At 35.8% G+C, this 23,543-nt stretch overlaps 1 protein-coding gene across 2 annotated transcripts in view; it reads right to left on the bottom strand.

Annotated features, from left to right (window-relative positions):
• Window positions 1-23,286, bottom strand: part of RABGAP1L (RAB GTPase activating protein 1 like) — a 619,828-nt gene extending 596,542 nt beyond the window's left edge. For both annotated transcript variants that reach the window (XM_065882769.1, XM_065882778.1), the window contains exons 1-5: window positions 23,149-23,286; window positions 21,450-21,642; window positions 12,622-12,832; window positions 9,303-9,477; window positions 1,222-1,379 (exon numbers count right to left, since the gene is read on the bottom strand). In XM_065882769.1, coding sequence (XP_065738841.1) covers window positions 1,222-1,379; window positions 9,303-9,477; window positions 12,622-12,832; window positions 21,450-21,642; window positions 23,149-23,286 — 875 coding nt within the window. The remainder of the gene's footprint in view (window positions 1-1,221; window positions 1,380-9,302; window positions 9,478-12,621; window positions 12,833-21,449; window positions 21,643-23,148) is intronic.
• Between the last annotated feature and the right edge of the window lie 257 nt (window positions 23,287-23,543).

Genomic DNA, 23,543 nt, shown 5'->3' with positions numbered 1-23,543 from the left:
TAAAAAAGATCTCTCTTTCAAGGTTAGAATGAGCCAACAAACTATTTAAGCAACAACACCCTTATTCTTAAGATATCCTAACTCTCATCTTGCCACAGAGTAACTACAAACTTTACAGTCAGCAAAACAGAGTTGTTATTAATTTTTAAACTGGGTTTACAAGAGCCTTATAATTTATCTCTAACGAGATTAAAAACAAAACTTTTTAAATGACACCATTTCAAATTTTAGTTTTTAAATTTTAACACATTTAGGAACATGGTTTATTTAATTACTTTTAAGACTGTCACATTTCTGGTTTAGCTGGCTGCATGAATGCCTTTAACACAGTGAAACCCAAGGCAAAAACTGAGAAGAAGAGCTTACTTTTAAACATCTAGAGTTTGAGATGACTGTGACAAATCCAAGTAAATATAAATAAAAGATGAACAAAGAGGTACAGATCAGGGCAAGTTAAATTCTAGCCTAGACCAGACTGACAATTCTCAAGAATTAGTTCATTAAAACAATAAGTGTCTAAAAGAAACAAAACAAAAACAGTTTAGTGTCTAAAATATAGGTTGCCTTATCTGAAAAAGAAAAATACTTTTAGCAACTTATTTGACCTACGACTCAATTTCTCTATCTGTAAAAAACAGGTAAAATACCTACCTAACAATTATGGTTAGAAACAAAGGCAAAGTAAAGGCCCATAACTGATCATTAAAGAGTATAACTGTTTCCTATTATCTGCCTATTTTTGAACTAAAGAAGAACATTCCAAATACACAGCAGAAGGAAATGGTTAATTAAATGATGGTCAAACCATACAATATACTACTGGTAACCATTAAAAATGATTTTAAGAATATTTTAATTGAAAAATTCTTATATCATGAAGTTAAAAGAAAAAACTATATATATATATACAACTGTATAAAAATACACCCTAGAAATCAAATATTAAAAGTGATTGTGGCTGACAAAACCATAGCTTTTTATTCTAATTTTATTATTTTACTAAATTTTCTACAGTAAATATCAGTATTTTAAAATATTAAGAAAATAATTTACATAAAACATCTGAAAAGCATGACAAAAGTAAACCATGCATTCACCAGTGAAATATTTCTTTATCATCCTAAAGCTTTATACCAACATTGCATATTCTGGAAACTTTAAATTAGCCAATATTATATTTCAGACACAATACCAATTTTTAATCTTTCCAAACAACCTCACCTAAAGTTTCCTTTTCCATCATCTTCTTTTACCTCCAAGGAGACACTGAAGGTAAATACATCACTGTCAGGGGTAGGAATAACTGAGTCTTTAACATCAGATACTTGTCTAGAAGACCGTTTGAAAGCTGTACAGAAACTATACAAAATTCTGCTTACCTAAAAGAATAAAAATGGAAACAATATTAGACAAAGATTTAACTGCATTTTGATAAACTTCTTTCCTAATTCTTGAATCTATAATTTCCCATGGTCACAATGCTCTTTAGCAGATAAAGTAGATATAGTCTAAGCATATACACACACACACACACACACAGAGTTTGTAATATACAGTGTGTATATATACATAGTATAAGCATATATACACACACACAGTTGACCCCTAAACAACATGGGTTTGAACTGCACGGGTCCCCTTATATGCAGATTTTTTTCAACAGTAAATACTACAGTAGTATACAAGCCACGGTTGGTTGAAGTGGCAGATGCGGAAGAGTGGATAAGGAGGAACCGCTCATATGGAAGGCCAACTATAAATTATACATGAATTTTTGACCGCACAGAGGGTCAGCGCCCCTACGACATGCCACCCCCCAAGCCCCAGCGCACTGTTCAAGGGTTAACTGTAGTTTGCTTCTTTCAATCTGGCATTTAAACACCAAAATAAAGACGTTTAATTTAAAGTCACAAAAGAAGCTGTGTGTATGTATAGATGTTTCTATGACCCCTAAGATACTATATTGCAATGAATGAAGCCTAAGATAATTACTAGAATGATACTGGCATCTAAACCTTCCCAATGAACACACACAAACAAGGTTTTAGGCCAAGGTGTCAATTTCTCTTTTCACTTCTCTCAACTTCAGAGGGCTAGATCCTGAGGCATAGAATAAATACTGTTTTTTGCAAAAAGAAAACATGGTAGCATGATTTAAAGAACTTCCAGTATTGTTAATGTTGTTGTTGTATAAATGTGTCATAGAATGAATGAATCCTGAAATGTTCTTATCTAATTTATTAGTATTAAACCACCCTGGTGACTTTATATACACACACATACATAAATATATGTATGTGTGTATATATATGGATGGCTTTTACTCCTCCCCTAAAGTGGAGGAGTACTCTACATCCCACACTCTTCCAGACGGTATTATCTTCCTTGGTTCCAAAAGAAGCATCAAACTTGTCTGCTTCAAACACAAAAGAACTTCCAAATCTCTCAGGCCCCTCATGGGTTGAACAAATAAAAACAAGATGAAATAAGAAGGGTTTGAACAAAGTTCATATTTTCAAAATCTCACACTGGGAGGTACTAGTAAAGAAACTTCTCTGAATATTAAATCCTTCACTTTAGATAAAGTGAATTCAAATTATTCTTTGTATTAATCTAGGATTATAATATTTTATAATTTGCTTGAAATAAGAGCACTCTCATTAACAGTAGAATTTCTTCAAGTATGGGGGTCTTTCCTCATTATTCTATTTTTATTATATTCATACATTCTCTAACACATACATATTCTAACACATTCAATGGTCCTCAAACTTCCAATGGCCACACTTACATCCAGTAATCAATGATTACCCTAAACTGCCTTTTCAGTGCCAAATCAATAGTTTTCTAAATTAACTGACTTACACAGGTTAACTGTGTAAGAATGCTGCCTGCCAGCCTAAAGTTCAACTTCAATCAATAGCATCATATTTGTATCACTGCATTCATAAAATTTTTTAATATGTTAAAGTTATCTCATTATAACTTTATATAAATGAGTAACAACAAAGCAGCAAAGGATTCATATTAATAATAACTGTAGACCTCAAATCTTATACAATTAAGACAATTATAAGTTCATTCATTCATTCAACCAATACTTTTTGAGTGCCTTCTGTGTACTAAGTATTATTCTAGGAGAGAGGGATACAGCCGTGTACATGGAGCTTTCATTTCAGCACATGTAAGTTGAATGTGCTTGGGGTGAATGGGAGGAATCATTAGGTAAGGCAAAAACAGATATGTTCAGCCTCAACTGGACCCTTATTGGACTTAGCTCAATAATTTAAATGTTATAGAGGAAAACAGAATCAAAGAACATGCTAGAAATAAGTCACTGAAGATTATGCCTACAAGGTAAAGTGTAAACAGGGACTTTAAACTATTTTCAGTACTTTGAGTACTGCCTACTTCCTAACTCCAAATAAAATGTGACGTCTCTTATTTACATTTTATGTGTATTTAAGAAAACATTTTTAAGCATATTTTTAAGAAAACATTATATGTGAAAACAGAATACCTGTACTTAGTTTTTGATACATTAGTAAAGTTAAACCCCAACCCTATTTATTATTTTTTCTTCTCTCCTATATTCTTCTATTTCATTTTCTTTGTATCAGAGCTGTCCACAAGCCTACACATCATGCCACACCAAAAACAAAGTCAAAGAACTTGGTGAATTCTAAAGTAGATGGGCAAGGCTCAGGAATGTCTTTTGAAAAAGGCTAAGCATATGAGGCTGAGCCAGAGTGGTAGAGAATGATGGGGGGGAAATCAGCCTACACCTTTCTCTCTTCTTGGAGGAAGGACACAACAGTACCTTAACAGCAATCAAACTGCATTTAATCCTGACCAGTCTTAGAAGTTGCTATTTCCAACAACAAGGTTAAAATCATTTGTGACTTCTAGAGTCTGTGAATAAGCTGGAATGATGATCCAAGAATTGGTAAGGTAGAGTAGCTTCAAAAACGATGATTATCAATGTCTATAGTTATTGGAACAAATTGGGTAACCAATTTCATCATGAAAAAATTTAAAACATAATACCATGGAAAACATTTCTATACACGTCACAATATTAAATACACACACAAACACACACGCACACACAATAATCTAGAACAGGCATTTTCTTTGCAGAAGTCAAAAGGTTTATTGACAAATAATACAGTACAATTTTTCCCCAGAGGCAGTACCTACCTACAGAAAGCATTAGTTAAACACAAAACTATCTCTTGGAGTTGTTGTTGTTTTTGAAGAGGTGGGCAGGAGGACACATGTAGATATGTGGAAAGGAGACAAACCAAAATCTTAATTCTGATGGAATTCTGAGTAACTTTTATTTTCTTTTGTATTTCAGTATATTCCAAATTCTCAATTATTACACATTAACAGTCCAAGAAATGCTATTAAATGAAATGTTTACTTAAAATAAGTAATACAGGGGGACTTCCCTGGTGGTCCAGTGGTTAAGAATCCACCTTCCAATGCAGGGGACGCAGGTTTGACCCCTGGTCAGGGAACTAAGATCCCACATGCAGAGGAGCAACTAAGCCTGTGCACTCTAGAGCCTGCACCACAACTAGACAGCCTGCATGCCGCAACTACTGAGCCTGCGTGTCGCAACTAGAGAGAAGCCCGCACACCACAACAAACAGCCCGCACACCACAACAAAAGATCCCATGTGCCGCCTGTTGGTGGGAATGTAAATTGATACAGCCACTGTGGAGAACAGTATGTAGGTTCCTTAAAAAACTACAAATGGAACTACCATATGACCCAGCAATCCCACTACTGGGCATATACCCTGAGAAAACCATAATTCAAAAACAGTCATGTACCAAAATGTTTATTACAGCTCTATTTACAATAGCCCGGACATGGAAACAACTTAAGTGTCCATCATCGGATGAATGGGTAAAGAAGATGTGGCACATATATACAATGGAATATTACTCAGCCATAAAAAGAAATGAAATTGAGCTATTTGTAATGAGGTGGATAGACCTAGAGTCTGTCATACAGAGCGAAGTAAGTCAGAAAGAAAAAGACAAATACCGTATGCTAACACATATATACGGAATTTAAGAAAAAAAAAATGTCACGAAGAACCTAGGGGTAAGACAGGAATAAAGACACAGACCTACTAGAGAATGGACTTGAGGATATGGGGAGGGGGAAGGGTAAGCTGTGACAAAGCGCGAGAGAGGCATGGACATATATACACTACCAAACATAAGGTAGATAGCTAGTGGGAAGCAGCCGCATAGCACAGGGAGATCAGCTCAGTGCTTTGTGATCGCCTAGAGGGGTGGGATAGGGAGGGTGGGAGGGAGGGAGACGCAAGAGGGAAGAGATATGGGGACATGTGTATATGTATAACTGATTCACTTTGTTATAAAGCAGAAACTAACACACCATTGTAAAGCAATTATACTCCAATAAAGATGTAAAAAAATAAATAAATAAAAAATAAAGTAACTGGGAAGTGACCCCCACATTAAAAAAAAAAGATCCCATGTGCCGCAACTAAGACCCGACCCAGCCAAATAAATAAATAAATAATTTTTTAAAAATAAATTAAAAATAAAATAACAGCAAATTCTTCGAAGATAAAGCCTTTTCACTAATATTGGTGAAAAAGGAGCAACTCTTTTAAAAACATTTATCAAGAAAATGTTCACCCAAAAAAGTTAATGTAGAAAAGTTATCCTATAAAAGATACCCAGAAAAATATGTGTTAAAATTTTAAAAACTTGCTCAAGTATGTTACTAATTGAAAGGAGCTAAAACAAGAGGCAACCATACAAGAACTTTTTTAATTACAAAAATCAATTTATTTGAGAAAAACAATATAACTTCCAAATTAATTTCCAAAATAAGGCATTTTGCTAAAATACCATCTCAATAAATATATGTTTAGCAATAATATTTTCTCATACAAGGAATTAGGTTTTCTTTTATATAGTAGTGTACCAGCAACCCTAAGAAAAACCAATGCATTAAGAGTAAAGATGTTCCTAATGATACCCTTGGTATTATGAAATACCTCTGAATGCCTGTAACACCAGCTGATAAAAACCTGCTTCTAAAACACAACACTGAGAACTGATAATAATGGTAAGTATGTCATAACATACAAACAAACAGCAAAATCTGTTTTGAAGAAAATGGTTACACTGAGTAGTAGATATAAATTCTTAAAGAGAGTCAACTAATTATCTTTAAAAACAGTTTTGTGTAATATATTCATAAAGATGCAACAAGAATAGATGCCTCTCTGGCTTTTTGCACTGTGCTTTCTGATACTCTGCTCTGTCTGTAATTCTTCAGCAGAACTCTAGCACATCATTCTCCCTGTACAAAGATCATCAGCATCAAGATACTTCTGGCTGGATTCCCCAACTCTTTTGCCATAGATAATTGAGATCCACTCCAGCAGAGTCCCACAGAAGAACAGCCAGGGCAATAAGTCAAATGTGTCCTAACCCTTCTGTGGGAACCCCTAATCCTTGTGTCACAGGTCCAACAAAGCCATCACCCTCACTGGGCTTCCCCTCTACCACTGTTGTGTCTGCTGTTTGTGGCATATTATGGTGAAATAAGAGCACATCAAAGTGATAACTGGTAGTGGCAGCCATGCTGCTACTCCCTCTTGAGAAGATGTCTTCTTGCCTTTAACTGGCAAACTTCTTCAAATCTCATCCAGGGACTCTGCAAACAATGGAAAACAAATTAATGCCACTGCTGCATGGTACATATTTAAGCAATAAGAATGTCAGTCATCTGTTCCTGAGCTATCTTTGCCAATTGTCTGTGTCCATTAAGAGGGACCTAAATACTAAGGACTAATGTTGTCCCTTCACCACATAACAAGAAACTTCCAGGAACCAGATAACTAGACAACCAGTAAATGCAACAAAAAGACAAGTAATTATTTTTTGAGGGGAGAGAGGAAGATATCAGACATTCTATAAAAGGCATGAGTAAAACCCAAAGGTTGCTGGAATGCAAGCTATATGACCGAGAAATCCCTTTATAAAGCATAATTGAAAGGTAAAAATCTATATTTACTTTTTATAATAAAGCAACAGGAAAGCTGTGACTGAAAATTAAATGGGTCTTCAGAGTCATAAACTTCCTTAGGAAACCAGCTTCATCATCTGTTCTCTCAGCCTTTGGATAAGGAAAGGGTAACCATAAAATTTGTCAGCCAAACCAGAGCACTTTTGAGAATAAAATGAAGTGCTTTAATAATATACTTGGACAACAGTCATAAACTAGGACTGCTCCAGGCAAAGAGGAGCATAAGGTCACTAGTCTAAATAAATACCATCTATGTTATGGAAATGTCATGAGTATCAAGTAAATGCCTAGCGCAGTGCCAGGCATAAGCCCTATATTTATATCGGGTTGTTATAGAAATGATCTCTCATAATAAAGTTCAATGAAAACTGTCATTTATTTCTCCTTCAAACAATGAATTTTACCACCAATGTCCCAGAATGTAACACTTTGAAAAATTTACTCAAAAAAATTAAATAATAAATGGATATCACTTTATCACAACCTACAATGTACCAAATATCCTCTCCAGAAATACAATTAATCCTATTTAATACTATATCCAAAATGGTCAGGCCAAGAATTCCCCCTCAGTTTTATCCACTGCTTACCCACTGTTAAAGCTCTCAAAAATGACAAATATCCCCCCCATAAACAAGTAGATGCTATAATCCAAAAAGAGAGTTTCATACCATCACAGTTATGAAAAATGCTTGCAACCAGGTGCCTTTCAATTTCCTTCTACAGCAGTGTTTCTGCCTCTCCAAGCAGCAGGTTCTCCAATTCTTCAAAGTTCTCTTTCTTACTGTTGAGCACCAGTTATCCAGAATCCACACAGGTATGCTAAATGACGGTTGCCAACATGAAATGCCAGGTCTCTACCATCTGCTTCCCCACCTCTGTAGTGGAGTTGTAAGGATCAGAAATAGACCCCCCAATTTACAAACACACACACACATTCTTTCAACATATTTATATCCACTGCCTCCTACGTGCCAGGCATACTTGTACTCATTCACTCTACCTATCACACACTTGGCCAAGTAGTCAGTATAGGTATATGTATAGGTATGTATGTGTGTGTAGGTATATATACATACACACATTGGGATGAAATAGATTCAGAACTATATAAAAAACAAACAAAAAGAAACAAATTTGAACTTCTTACACAGGCATGGTTCTGACAGAGAACTTCTATGTCTGTACATGTTCATTTTAGTGTAAAAAAATTAATCACCAGGGCATAATAACAACTGACATACCCCTCACGCTTAGTATCAGACACACAGAAATCTACATTTCTATGAGTTCCCATGTTGTGGCCAGAAATAAACTCTCAGAACTCCTGTTAATATAATGGTTTATTTATGTTTCATAGTAAAGAGAAAATAGAACAACTGCTACTTTCAGCATTTTCTGCTGACAACTTATATTTCCAAAAGCAAACACACCTGAGACCTTGCCCATCCAAATCCATTTAATAATGCCTTTGAAATGGTTGTATAAGTACTAAAGTTCTAAAAGTGCAAATTATTTTTAATTTGGGGAGAAATCAATAGATACAGAAAAGAAGGCAATTTCTCCATGCATGTAACAGCCATTTGATTCTGAGTCTAAGAATAAACTACCATTTAATAATTGGTAAGAGGAACTCACTGGCATCGTCAAAGGACTATAAGTTGACAACCCTGCTGTATGGGAGCATTTGTAGTTATAATTAATACCAGTTCTATAGAGCAAAAGCCAGCCTCTGAATGAGTGCACATAATAAATGATCACCAGTGAAAATCACAGACATCTGTGAAACAATCTTACTGCAGTATCTAAGTGAAAGGCCCAGCAGAGAAACAGGTATTGTTACAGACATTTTTTAAAGTCACATAGACCAATCAACTTAGGCAAAACAATAAAAGAGGGGCAAAAATATTCTTCCTTTCTAAGTCTGAGCAATTACTACCATGGTGGGGTGGGAGGAAAGCTTATCAAGGGGGATTTTTCTGTTACATATGTTAAACTGAGAGAACCACTTTAGTGCACAGAGTTATCAGATTTAGCTTTCCATATGCGGCTCTATGCCATTATAAATATTAACTTTCTCTTCAGAAAGATACTCCAAATTCATGTAATATGGTATATGGTCATACATACTAAATTATATGACAGTGAAATTAGAGTTTGAAAATATTACCCTAATTCATCTCAATAGCGAATTGCTACAACATATTATACTTACTGCCTCTTTAATTTCACAGGAGAAAACATGTATCTGGAATTCTTCTGAACCATGGGAACTCTCTGTAAATGCAAAGCAATTGCTCTCTACTGTCCCATCATGTCCACGTGCACAGAATAACACCTTATAAATTGGAAAAGATGCTATCTCCATGTTGTTGGATTGGTCTATGATTCTGCAGAACAGTGATGAAAAATGAGATAAAATATTAACTATCAAAGAACAAAGGCAAACACTTTTACTATGCCAATAACATACAAAATAACTATCTTAAAATCACAAAAATAAACTGGTACTAATAAAGCAGGAAAACAATTATCTTCATATTTTTGCTATACACACACACAAACACACAAATTCTTCAACTTCTTTTGACAATTACTTCATTTTTGTGTCCTATGATCGAATTCATTTACTTTCAAAGCCAAGTATACACTGCCTGGTAAAATCAATGTCATACATCCCTAAATGCTAGTCTTGTTCTGTTATGGCAAGAGGAATGCCAGTAAAAAATAGCACAGACCATCTCTGGAGAGTTCATTTCTATTTAAAGCAGCACCTGTAAGTTTATCCAAGTCCAGGTCATTCATCGTTCAACAAAGACTTCTCTTACCCTAAAAAAGGTCAGAGTGGTTCCAAAGATAAACTTAACAATGGAATTTAAGAGGTAAAAGGAGTTTGTGGGACTTAAGAGCAAATATTTCTCTGACTTTCCCTGTACAAATCCTAAGCTCTAGTTTGATCCAAAACCTCAAGACCACCTCAGGATCTCAAACTGTAGAACTGAGGGGGACCTACTAGGAATAGAGAGGCAAATCACTAAGTCTTTGTTACGGTATGTTTGGCACTTTGAAACTCAATAGATACAAATATCAAAATGCCTTTTACTGTTAAGAGATATCATACAAACAATATACCTACAAAACGTTTTCCTGAAAAAGTCAAAGCATTTTTACCAAAACCTTGTTAAATTTATATTGCTATTATTTTGGTACTTAGAACTTTTCTCACATTCTAAACCTCAGAGAATGAGGCAAATCAGAAAGGGTTTGGAAAAGATTAAATCAGTCTTCAGAGAATAGTATAGGTTCAAGACACGTTCAACCTAATTTCCCAGACCTGGTTCATTTATTTGTTCATTCAGCAAATATTTACTAAAAACCTGCTATGGACTGATACTGCTCTAGACAGTACTATCAGACAGAAGCTGTAGCAGGAAAAAATACCAATAACCTGCCCCCATGGAACTTATATTCTAGTGAGGAAGACAGACAATAAACAAATAAGCAAATAAATATAAAATATCAAGTCAAAGAAAAGTTCTATGAAGGAAAAAAGGCCCAGTAAAAAGAAAGAGCGATAGTTATGATATGATCGAAGGAGGATTCTTCTGAAAATTTGGCAGTTTCTTACAAAACTAAATATACCCATACTATAGGATCTAGCAATTACACTCCTTGGTGTTTATTCAGATGAGTTAAAAACTTACATCTACACAAAACCCCGCACACAGATGTTTACAGAAGCTTTATTCATAATCGCCAAAACTTGGATGCAATCAGAATGGCAAATGGAAAAATAAACTGTGGTACACCCAGACAATAGCATATTATTCAGCACTAAAAAGAAATGAGCTATCAAGCCACAAAAAGACATGTAGGAACTCTTAAATGCCTATTATTAAGTAAAAGAAGCCAATCTGAAAGGGCTACTTATTACATGATTCCAACTATATAATTTACTGGAAAAGGCAAAACTATGGAGACAGTAAAAAGATCAGTGGTTGCCAGCGGTTGCAGGGAGGGACAAATGATCAGGCAGAAGGCAGGAATTTTCAAACAGTGAAAGTACTCTGTATGATATTCTACTGGTGGATACATGTCATTATATATTTGTCCAAACCCACAGAATGTACAACACCAAGAGTGAACCCTAAGGTAAACTATGGACTTTGGAGAATTATGTCAATGTAGGTTCATCAACTGTAACAAATGTAGGGACTTCCCTGGTACTCCAGTGGTTAAGAATCTGCCTTCCAATGCAGGGGACGTGGGTTCGATCCCTGGTCCAGAAACTAAGATCCCACATGCTGTGGGGCAACTAAGCCAGCGCGCCACAACTACAAAGCCCACATGTGCACTCTGGAGTCCGCGCGCCACAACTACAGAGCCCACGCGCTCTGAAAAATATGCGCTCTGGAGTCCGTGCACCACAACTAGAGAGCCCGCGCACCGCAACAAAGAGCCCACGCGCCTCAACGAAAGATCCCATGTGCCGCAACTAAGATCCAACGCAGCCAAAAATAAATAAACAATTTTAAAATAAATTAAAAATTGTAACAAATGTACCATGTGGAAGAGGATGTTGATGGTGAGAGGTGTGTTTGGGGGAGGTGGAGGGATGCACATCTGGGATATGGGAAATCTCTGTACTTTGTGCTCAATTTTGCTGTGAACCTAAAAGTGATCTAAAAAATAAACCCTATTAAGAAAAACAGGAAGGAAGAAAAAGAAGCCTTCTTTTGATAAAAAGGTTTCTTGAGGTGAAACCGGAGAGAAGTGAAAAAGCCACTGGAAAACCAAGGAAAGCTTGTTTAGGCAGAGTAAAGAGACTACACAAAAGCCCTGAGGTAGGAATCCTGACTGATAGGCCCTGAGGCAGGATTCATGACTGTGTTTGAGAATGAGCAAAGAGGCTACTATGACTGGAATGTAGCAAATGAATGAAGTGAATGAATGAATGAAGTAAATGTAGTGAAAGAAGTGAGAGAGCAAAGGAGGGAGGGAAGAGAGGGGAGAAGGACAGAAGATCAGGTCAAAGCAGATCATCAGGGCCAGACATGGTAAGAATTTCAAATATAATCACAAGTGTGACTGGAGGCTACTGGAGGGCTGAATGTAGGAAAATAACAGTTATCTGATTTACATTTAAAGAAATTCAAGGTTCAGATGACATTAAATATTATTCCTAGTGAAGCATGTGAGAAAAAGCCATTTTGCTTCTTTCCAGTCTGACGTAAAGAGCTTGAAATCTAGGGATCACTCTAGTTTTCCGAACCACTGTTACAATGACAAGGTGAAACACAAATCATAGGTATTTTGACAGTTATAGTTGCATTTATAGCATTCTAAGCAAATTTTACAAATGCCCCTTGCAAATAAGGAATACAGTCTAAACCTAAACATGTTTACTTTGCATGGCTACAGAGTAAAAGTGAATTCAGAGTAAGTCCAAGGCCTCACTTATGATAAAATATCATCACCACTACCCAAAAAAACTTCACACATGTCTAAGGGGGTAATAAAGGATTAGAGCTTACCTCACAGAACCTTCCGGAACATTTGGCACATACAGAGTAACAGGAAAGGGGTGCTGACTGGAAGATTTCATAGTTGCCATTGCCCGTAACGCCTCCACTTCATTACGTGGGGAAGAAACCTTCATACATCCTAAGTAGGTCAGTTTGTTAAATAAAACACTATCTTCTTCAGGTATTCCACTTGGAGAAGATGGTCTGGGTGTAGAAATTTCTGAAGAAAAAAAAAAAAAAGAAACACTCAAAAGTTAATATAAAACTTCACAGTATAATTTCATCTATTGCCCAAAAACAAATGAAAAATTGCAAATAAAATTTAGGTCTCTCTGTGTTTTCATTTCTTTTCATGTTTATCCTACATCTTAACTTAGAGTTTTGGAACTGGCCATTTTGTACTTCAGATCTCTCAAAGTATTATCTTACTAAGCTATGACTTCTTTAGAGGAAAAGAAAAAAAACATTCTAAGCTTTGTATTTTAAAAAATCAAAAATACGGAGTTCAAATGATATAAAACAGTAAGAAGAAAAGACTACACTAAAGACAGTGTGAATTATCCTAAAACGAATGAGAATTAAACAAAACTAAAATCCGTTAAAAGTGTTTCGGGTAAAGATCCTGCATAGCACCAAATTTATTAATCAGCCTAAATTCCTCAGCAAAAGTCAACAATGTTAAAATGTTCCATCTCATACTAATACCAACAAAGTCAAGCTCCTTATTTTTCTCCTTCCTAGCTTGCTGGCTTCTATAAAATATGTAAGTATTTCAATGAAAAATTTTTCCTCAAAATAATTACTTTGATGAATTATCCTATGATTGCTTCCCCCAATTCTTTAAAAAAAAAAATCCACTTTAATTCTAAGCACAGCACGCATGTAGCAAAGTCCCAACTGTGGTTAGAGAGTATTTATCTGCATATATCAGGTAGTATAAAGCTTCCCCTCTGCCACTCTCCCCATCCCCACCTAAAAACCCACATTCAGCTAATCTCCAACTCTTCCCACTACCCACATCCACGCTGTACAAAATTAAGCAGCCTGTCTCACCCAAACTAGATCCTTGTGACATGCTCTAACTCTCATTACCAGGATTACACTTACAGGATATTAATAAATAAGTCACAAAAGCCATTCCCAACCTCCCCACTCCAGCTCCCAAATATTATACTAAATCATGCACCCTTCACCACTTTTTTCTATTGAAAAACTAAAGCTATTCAAATGAAGTACTTCATCTACCATGTTCTGCAATCACTGAAACATGCTTTTTCCACTTTTGAATCAGTTCAATGTATATATTTCAAAAGGGACATATAAAAAACTACAAATACGTTTTAAGGCTAAATACAAACATGTCTAGAATATACATATATACATATATGCATTTTTGTTAATTTAGCAAGTACTTATGCAAAAACAATTATTTGCAAGATCGTATGGTAAAACTGTGCTTTGGTGACTGATGAACACGGTAGATCAAGTAGTTCAAATTGTCTAACGTATGTGTAACTGGAATTCTACAAAAGAGGAAAAGGTGGAGAAAAAGCTTTCTGAAGAAATAAATGTTTTACAAAATCTGTGTAGCTCACAGATTCATGAAACTCTGTATACCCCAAATACAAAAACAATACATAAATGGATCCAAAAAAGACAGATGACAAAATTGTAGACAAGACCGTTAAAGTAACTATTATAACTATGATAGAGGAATTAAAGAAAAACACCTAACAAAAGAAGGAGAAAAATGGAAGACAGAAAAAACAACCAAAAGAAATTCTAGAGCTAAAAAATGCAAGATCTGAAATGAAATATTCCCTGGGTGGATATAACAACTAATTCTAATTTGCATAAGAAAACAAGAATATTAAAGAAGATCCTTGGGATAAAGGAAAATGATACTAGAGGGAAACTGAAGAGCACCAAAAGTTATAAATATGAGGGAACGACTTTTTTCTTGCCATTTAATTTCTTTAAAATACAGCAGACTGCTGGTCATCCCCATTTGGAAATCTTATTAATCATTATGTCCAAAATTGAATTCATTAGATGTACACTGAACTATTCATGCCTTGAATAACTCTTGAATCCATCCCACTTTTCTTTGGCCCCATAGTCATTACCCAAATTACTACAGCAGTAACCTCCAGTCTTTCTTTCCTCCAATTTATTCTCCACACTGCAGCCACCAAGATCTTCCATAAAGATAGAAGAACTTCCATGGTGGCACAGTGGTTAAGAATCTGCCTGCCAATGCAGGGAACATGGGTTCAAGCCCTGGTCTTGGAAGATCCCACATGCCATGGAGCAACTAAGCCCGTGTACCACAACTACTGAGCCTGCGCTCTAGAGCCCATGAGCCACAACTACTGAGGCTGCATGCCACAGCTACTGAACCCCGCAGGCCTAGAGCCGGTTCTCTGCAACAAGAGAAGCCACCGCCATGAGAAGCCAGTACACCACAACGAAGAGCAGCCCCCGCTCACTGCAACTAGAGAAAGCCTCCGTGCAGCAACGAAGAGCCAACACAGCCAAAAAATTAATTTATTTATTTATAAAAATAAATAACTAAATAAAATAAAATGCCAAAAAGAAAGATGAAAGAAAGAGAGAGAGGGAGGGAGAGAGGGAGAGAGGGAGGGAGGGAGGGAGGAAGAGAGGGAGGGAGGAAATAAACAGATATACCACACAAACACTAATTATAAGAAAACCAGAATGGCTATATTAATATCAGAAAAATCCGACTTCAAAACAACAAACAGTAACAGGAGAAAAGGGGACATTTCACAATGATAAAAGGGTCAATTTATAAGGAAAACATAATTTTAAAAGTGGCTATGCCCCTAATACCAGAGCTTCAAAATACTTGAAGCAAAAACTAGCAGAACTGAAGATCCTCAAACTGAACCAGTCAAATTGAAGTAACAAGTCTGCTATAGCTTCTATGTATTAACTGAAAACACTGGGCAGAATATAAAAAGTAACTACTTTTATAGAATATAAACAAGTAACTACTTGTTTTTATTTTTTTTAATTTATTTTATTTATTTTTGGCTGCATTGGGTCTTTGTTGCTGTGCGCAGGTTTTCTCTAGCTGCAGCGAGCGGGGACCACTCTTCGTTGTGGTGTACTGGCTTCTCATGGAGGTGGATTCTCTTGCTGTGGAGCACAGGTTCTAGGCGTGTGGGCTTCAGTAGTTGTGGCTCACAGGCTCAGTAGTTGTGGCTCACAGGCTCTAGAGCGCAGGCTCAGTAGTTGTGGTGCACGGGCTTAGTCGCTCCGCGGCATGTGGGATCTTCCAGGACCAGGGCTCAAACCCGTGTCCCCTGCATTGGCAGGCGGATTCTTAACCACTGCGCCACCAGGGAAGCCCAGGATTGTTTTTTTTTTTTTAAAGCAAGTAACAACAGACAGATTGGAGAGAGGTCAAAACGTGAAGAACTACCAGTATAGTACTGAATTCCCTTTTACATTTTTTCATCCTTTATATCCCATATTTGACCTACGGGCCACCCAAGTTGCAGAACTGTGCAGTGAGCAACAAAACTGTGAGAGAAATCCAATTTTTCTGGCCAAAGCACAGAAAAAAAGAGTCCCTGTAAACCAGAGAACATTTGGGGAATTATAACTTTCTTTTCTCTCTCTCTCTTTTTTCTCTCCCAGTTCTACCACAAGGCCAGCCCCAGTGTTGGAGCTTCACCACTATGTGGGAAGTGGGGCTGGGGGGAAAGGATGGAGTGCCGTAGCATATGCAACTCGAAGAAAAGGAACCTCTCAGTGGTTAGAACACCCAAACAAACGGGCTTGGCTCTTGTGGTTCAAAAAGGAAAAGGAAACCTCTGCTATTTTTTTTCTTTCTTTTCTCTCACCACTCTGTCCTGAAGTGAGAAACCTGTCTTTCTACGCAAGAGAAGAAGGAAAATGGGCCCCAAGAAGCCAGAGAGTATGGGGGAAATCCTGAGGAGGAGAGTTGGAGAAGGTAATCCCCTAATTTTGTGTATGAACTAACACAAGTCTTGGGTTCACCACCATGCTATACATGTGTGGAACAGACCAAAGAAGCATAGCAAAGGTTTTGGAATTGATTGACTTTGGAACCAGAAAGCAAGATCGAACTTGCAGTCTGGATGTAACCAAGTGGACTGCCTGCTAAAATAAAACAAAATCAACATTCTTCAGAGGATTTTATCTGGAAACAGAATCTCAAAACGTAAGTTTCAGAAAGTCTGGAAAACAATTCAGTTACTCAACTAACAAAAAAAACAAAAAACAAAAATAGAAAAAGGTGACCAATTGTCAAGGGAAAAGCAATCAACAGATACCAATCCCAAAATAATGCAGTTGCTGGAATTATCAGACTTTAAAATTGGTATTATAACCATGCTCTATGACATAAAGGTGAACAAACCTGGAATGAGTGAAAATATTAAAATCCATGGCAGAGGAACAGAAAATGTAAAAAGGTGAATTTTAGACCAGAAAAATAGAATATCTAAAATTAAATATTCACTGGATGGGCTCAAAAGAAAGGAGATAACAAAATAGTGAGCCAGTAAACTGGAATACAGATCAACAGAAATTTTCTAAACTAAAGAAGGGAGAAAAGAAAAAGACTGGAAAACAATGAAAAGAGCCTTAGGAATTGCAGGACAATATGAAAATACCTAATAGCTTTGTTGTCTGAGTCACGGGAAAAGAAAAAGACTATGCACAAAAAAATTTTCTAAAAAATGTCTGAGGGCTTCCCTGGTGGTGCAGTGGTTGAGAGTCCGCCTGCTGATGCAGGGGACACAGGTTCGTGCTCTGGTCCGGGAAGATCCCACATGCCGCAGAGCGGCTGGGCCCGTGAGCCATGGCCGCTGAGCCTGCGCGTCTGGAGCCTGTGCTCCGCAACGGGAGAGGCCACAGAGTGAGAGGCCTGCATACCGCAAAAAAAAAAAAAAAAAAAAAAAAAAAAGTCTGAAAACTTCCTAAATTTCATAAAAGATATAAATTTACAGATTCAAGAATCTCAGTGAACACCAACAAAGATAAATTCAAAGAAAACCACACCCATATAACCAAACTGCTGGAAAACAAAAATATTGAAAAAAATATTGAAAGTAGACAAATTGCATGTTACAAATAAGGGAACAAATAAGTGATTCAAATGACTGCAGATTTCTCATCAGAAATGATAGAGAAGAGAAGACAGCGGGACAACATCTTTAGAGTATTCAAAGAACATTGCTCCACAGAAATCCAGGGGTTAGGTATGTCAATGGAGTTAATGGGCCTACACCCTGCCCCATGCCCTTTGTGTTTTTTTTTGTTTTTTTTTTTGGCCAAGCCACACGCTATGCGGGATCTTGGTTCCCTGACCAGGGATCAAACCATGCCCCCTGCAGTGGAAGCACGGACTCTTAACCACTGGACCACCAGAGAAGTCCCCCCATGCCCATTTAAAGTGGTATGTTATAATTACTGGGCTTTGACCTAAAACTGTATGTGATTTTATTCTGAGGTTCAAGGTTTCCAAAACTATTGATGATGACAAACATTTTATTTGGTACTTACTTTGTGCCAGGCATTTTACAAAATACTTTATGTGGATGGTATCATTTGAACTTCTAAATCCCTATGAAACGGGTTCTATTTTACCTCTATTTTACAGATGAGATAACTGATCGTTAGAGAAGTTGAATAACTTGTCCAAGCTGCAGGCAGAGCCTGGATCCAAATCTAGGTCTGAACTCCAGATATCATGTCTTAGCCTCTATGAAAGGTCTAAAATAGAATGAATTAAAATCAAAATGAAGTTTATTCTGCCCTTAATTATAGAGTACCAGCTCTTCAAGGGAAGGAACTGTTCTATCCTCTTTTTATTCCCAGCACTTATAACAAGTGTCTAAAAGACTAGGCACTCAATATATGCCAAATGAATCAATCAGTAAATAAATGAAATTTTTTAGAGCTAGTGGTCCTTTTAGCAACCAATTAATGGCAAACACACATCATCTCTGGGTACCACTTAGATCCTATCTCATCCACAACTAAATGTATCATAACTGCAGCTTTCATGTAGACAAAACTCATGACTAGTGGAAATCTGAAGTTAAGCAAACAAACAGCAAAGTATTTTTAGCAAGACAACACTTTTAGATCTCGTGAAATCACACATCGATGTAAGAAATTCATATCCTCCTAAATATAAATTCAGTCCTGTTCAAGTCATACTTTTGAATTCCATCATCCCTTCCTTAGCAGAAAGATGCAAAGAATAACAAAGAGCATGAGAGAGAAGACTCATCTATGTATCCACACAGTATTTTAGTACATTACAGTAAATCAGTAGATTCCCTGTAGAGGTGAATCCAAGTAGCCAGGACATACGATCACCAAATGACAAAACCCAACAAGTTATCATGATGTTTAAACAAAAGCCCTTATCTATCTAAATTTATCACTGGCAAATTACATATCTTTAATGTTCACTTTAGCCCATTTAAATCTAGGTACTTTCCAGACAGTCTCTTACCTTTGAAGTTATGTGTCATTTTAATCGACCACAACAATTCTGTTAACAAAAACTGCAACTATGAAGAAGCAGCTGAAATGTCTTCTCATAGTTCTTTCAGGCTGCTATATAACAAAATACCACATGGGTGGCTTATAACAACAGACATTTATTTCTCACAGCTCTGGATGCTAGGAAGTCCAAGACTGAGGCTCTGGCAGATTTGGTGCCTCATGAGAGCTCACTTTCTAGACAGCATCTTTTCACTGTGTCCTCACACTGCAGAAGGCACAAACTAGCTCTCTGGAGTCTGTTTTAGAAGGACATAATCCCAATTATGAGGGCTTTGCCCTCATGACCTAATCACCTCCCAAAGGCCCGACGTCCTAATACCATCACTAGGATTTCAATATATTAATTTTGGGGAGAACACAAAACATATGTCTTTTCATTGAAAATGAAAAGAAACAATATATAACAAGAAAAGAATGCTTTTTAAAAACTTACTTGTAAAGCAAAGTGGAAATTCTTATCCACTGAGATCTTCAGGGAAAGATACATTTTTTAAAAATGTATTTAATATAATGGGTGTTGAAAACACACAAGTACATTATACATGGTCCCTATCAAATATGCTCAGAAATAAGAATATTATCTAGGCCATTGCAAAGGACAACTGATTCCAATAACCCATCAGAGCTTTCAATACATGAGAAGATAAAGGTATTTCTTCCTTTTGATTAATCTATTAACCAAAAAAATAACTATAGGAATGTTGATGTCAGTATGCTTTGGGTTTGGGGCGAAGGCTAGGGATTTAAGAAATTCAAAAGATAAAGAAAAGCACAATGAAAAATATAATCTCTCATGTTCCCTCAATCAAGAACTAAAAAAATTAATATTTTGTAAGGCTTATTTCCAATCTTGTGTGTACACACACACACACACACACACATATAAAGTCCCCTTGAACTTAAATCTAGCCATGAATATGAATATACACTGAAACCTACGAGTCTTTATAATGAATCATTAAACTAGGGGCACTTTTGGGGACCCCCAACACATGGCAAATATCTTCTCTGAGCCTCATTTAGCCATATTTATTATGGTACTTTTCTCATTCAGATTTAAGCTTTTATGTATTAAAATGCAAGTAGCTTTTCCCTTTATGATTTGGCTTTTCCTACCCTGAGAATCACAAAAATATTCTCATTATTTTCTTCTTAAAGGTTCATTTTTCCCATTTAAATATTTGATTCACTAGGAATAAATTTGGGGTACAGTGTAAGGTAGGGCCACCGTGTTTCCACTGTGTAGCACTCTGGCCTATATCTACACCTACCCTACACGAACATTCAGAAATGGATCATGAGTGCCTTAAATCAGTCAGGATGATCTCATCTCCTCTGTCAGAATGACTTACTGAGGAGTTTGAATATAACCAAGGCCTACACCTATTGGCTCATATCATTCCCCAGACTACTAGAAAATGATTCAGTTGGTCCAATCAGAGTAAAACTCACAACTTTTGTTCGACGGGTAAAAGATCAGAGCCTTTCTCTCGGTCACCAGACATGAACAAATCACCTAGCCTTACTTATCAATTTCTGCAGCTACCTACTTTGTGACCACAAAGGATGCCAGTTAAGGAGAAAGATGACATGGAGAAGATCAAAGCTGAGTAGTTTACAAAGAAATACTACCAGAGGCCAGATCAAACCACACCTCCAGTGTTTAAACCAGCTGAAGTAGGAGTTGGGTTGGGTTTGGTTTGGCTTTCCTTCATCCAAAACCATTTTGACTTTCCTTCATCCAAAACCATTTTGACTTGCAAGCTGGTATTCCTACTATAAATCCTACTCATTCATGCATGTACATATTATTTATTACACTGTAATAAATACTTTTACAGTATTATTACACTGATGGAGTTGATATGTTATTTTACTTAGAATTTTCACAAATTGTAATTGAAATAACTGTAGTCAAACTGAGTAAGAAGTCACATTATATGGAAGAATGTGTCCATTACACTGTTCTTTGATACCCAAGAATTTATTCATTTGTTCAATAAGTATTTATTGAGGGCCTACTATATGCCAAGTACTAGGGGTAAAATGAATGCCCAGACATAGAGCCAGTTCTCAAAGAACACTGAGACTGATTTTACAGGTGGAGATACAAACAGAAACATAAGAACCAATGTGGGAACTGAAAAGCTGCTGGCCTTGATCTCAGAAAATGAAGCTAATAAAATTTTCTAATATTCATCTTAAAATTTTCATTATCACTTTATCCCATTTCTATTATAGTTTCTAAGAGTTCAATACAGTACCTGTATTCGACGGATCCAAAATTAATTGAAGAGACGGCTTATTTATTTGGCTGGCCGAAACATCTCCAAATGAATGGTCTGAAATCTCACTGGAACTCGGACAATCAACAGGAAGGCTGCTTTGCCCTTTCTCAGAATCTCTCAAAATCTCTTCCATGGCTTTTTCCAGTTGTTCATCACCATTAGAAACTATCTACAGACAAAGCAAGACAATTCGTTTCAATCATAACATGGTTCTGGAACTTAATGAAAATATTTCATTTCTAGAAGAAATTTAAACAATCTAAATATTTAAATTTAAATATAGTTACTGAATACCAAGAATTTATACAGCTGTACCTAATTTCATTAGATATATATAAAATCCTGAGTTATAAACTCAACTAAATTAGAGGATTATTAGTATCAGAAAAGGATTCTTCAGAAACATACCAGGCATTTTCCAACTATATCTGATCTAAGATCTTATTTACAGATATTTTCTTTTCTTATTTTTTTCTTTTTCTCTTTTAGAAACGTATTCTAAAAACTGGGTAATCCTAAATTTATGTGTTTTTTTTTTAATTTATGTGTTTTAAAGAGGAAAATGGATACATTTAAATAGATAATATGTAGCACTGATATCATTTAAAAGGTCATATTTTTTGTTATCATAGCATAAACATATTTCTGACTCCTTTACAAATTTTGCTTGAGCTGTCAAGGAGTACTACTAATTTCCTTACTCTTAAGTTGACTCATCTTCTTCTTAAAAGCAAGTGAGACACAAAGCCTAAGTAAATAAATGCCTTAAACACATTAATATGAAAATACAGAGTTAAATGAATTTAAAGAGCTGTTTATTTAAATACAGATATTTGAATAAATTTAAAGAAATCCATTGATTAATAAAATTATAAAAATATATATCCTCAACATAATGTAAAATGCGTACTTAATAATCTGATTTTTATAAAATTTTATTAGATTGATTTTATTAGATTAACATACTAACATACCTTTGATATAATTAATATTAAATAAAAGTCATAAATAATATACAGCATTTTTGGCTAATTTCTCTCTTCCTATTTCTAGAGGGTGGTTATGCACTTCCCATACATGTATACCTGGGTTTATATGGTTCTTTTTTTTTTTTTTTTCAAGTTAGGAAAGGCAACATAAAAATGAAAAAGAAAAAGGACCACATCCAAATAAAAACTCAACTGCTAAAATTATAAAACATATACTTCAAAAATATTCAGACAAGTGTTAAATCACATACTTGAATGTTACCAGCTGACTTAAAACATAAAAATCATAAAGAAAAGTCAAGTGAAAATAATACATAACTACATACTTATATAATTAATTTTTAAAACCCAGCAGCAGTAAGAGAGACAAAAATATCCAGATAAATTAAATTTATGTAAGATTTAACCATTAAGTCTAACTTGCCAATTATCCTTTCTCTTCTTTTTTCCCTCCTATTCCTTCTTTCTGAATTCTAAAGTAAAAGATAAAAAACCGAAAGCAAAAACTTCAAAAATACACAAACCAAATAATTAGCATCTGGATAAATCAAACACTGATTCTAGTCTCGAGGTCAGTACTCAAGAAAAACCTTTGGATTTTATATATCTCCTGAGATAAGTTTCACCTAGTTAAAAATAATAATAATAATTTAAAATAATATCATTTGTAGAAAAGGGAAAAATACCTTCAGTTCAGGTTTTTCATCATCTTTTGTAGAAGTATCATCTGCATGCTGAGGAACCAAAACAAATTCTTCACTGTTCAGTGTAGTCACAGAATCCGATGACCCACTAATCTTCTGTAATGAAGCTCTGACCTCCATTTCAGTGCTGCAAACCTCTCTTCCCACATCCACCTGGTCAAAACCACAAGGAGTAAGAACAAAAATTAGTGAATAAAAACATGAACTATTAAGTACCTGATCAATCTTTGGCCTTTAAAATTGGTTCATGCAAGGAAGAATTCTGCTGGCTAGATAATTATCTCAAAACTAGGGAGGCTACCTTCTTGGGCTGGGCCACATAATGGAAATGTACCCTGAGCTTCCACGCTAAAAGAACCATATTGTTCCCTGAAAAA

Source organism: Phocoena phocoena, chromosome 1, assembly GCF_963924675.1.
Source record: "Phocoena phocoena chromosome 1, mPhoPho1.1, whole genome shotgun sequence".
Taxonomy (NCBI): domain Eukaryota; kingdom Metazoa; phylum Chordata; class Mammalia; order Artiodactyla; family Phocoenidae; genus Phocoena; species Phocoena phocoena.
Note: the sequence above shows the minus strand (reverse complement) of the source record. Positions and strands in the feature narration are given on the sequence as shown.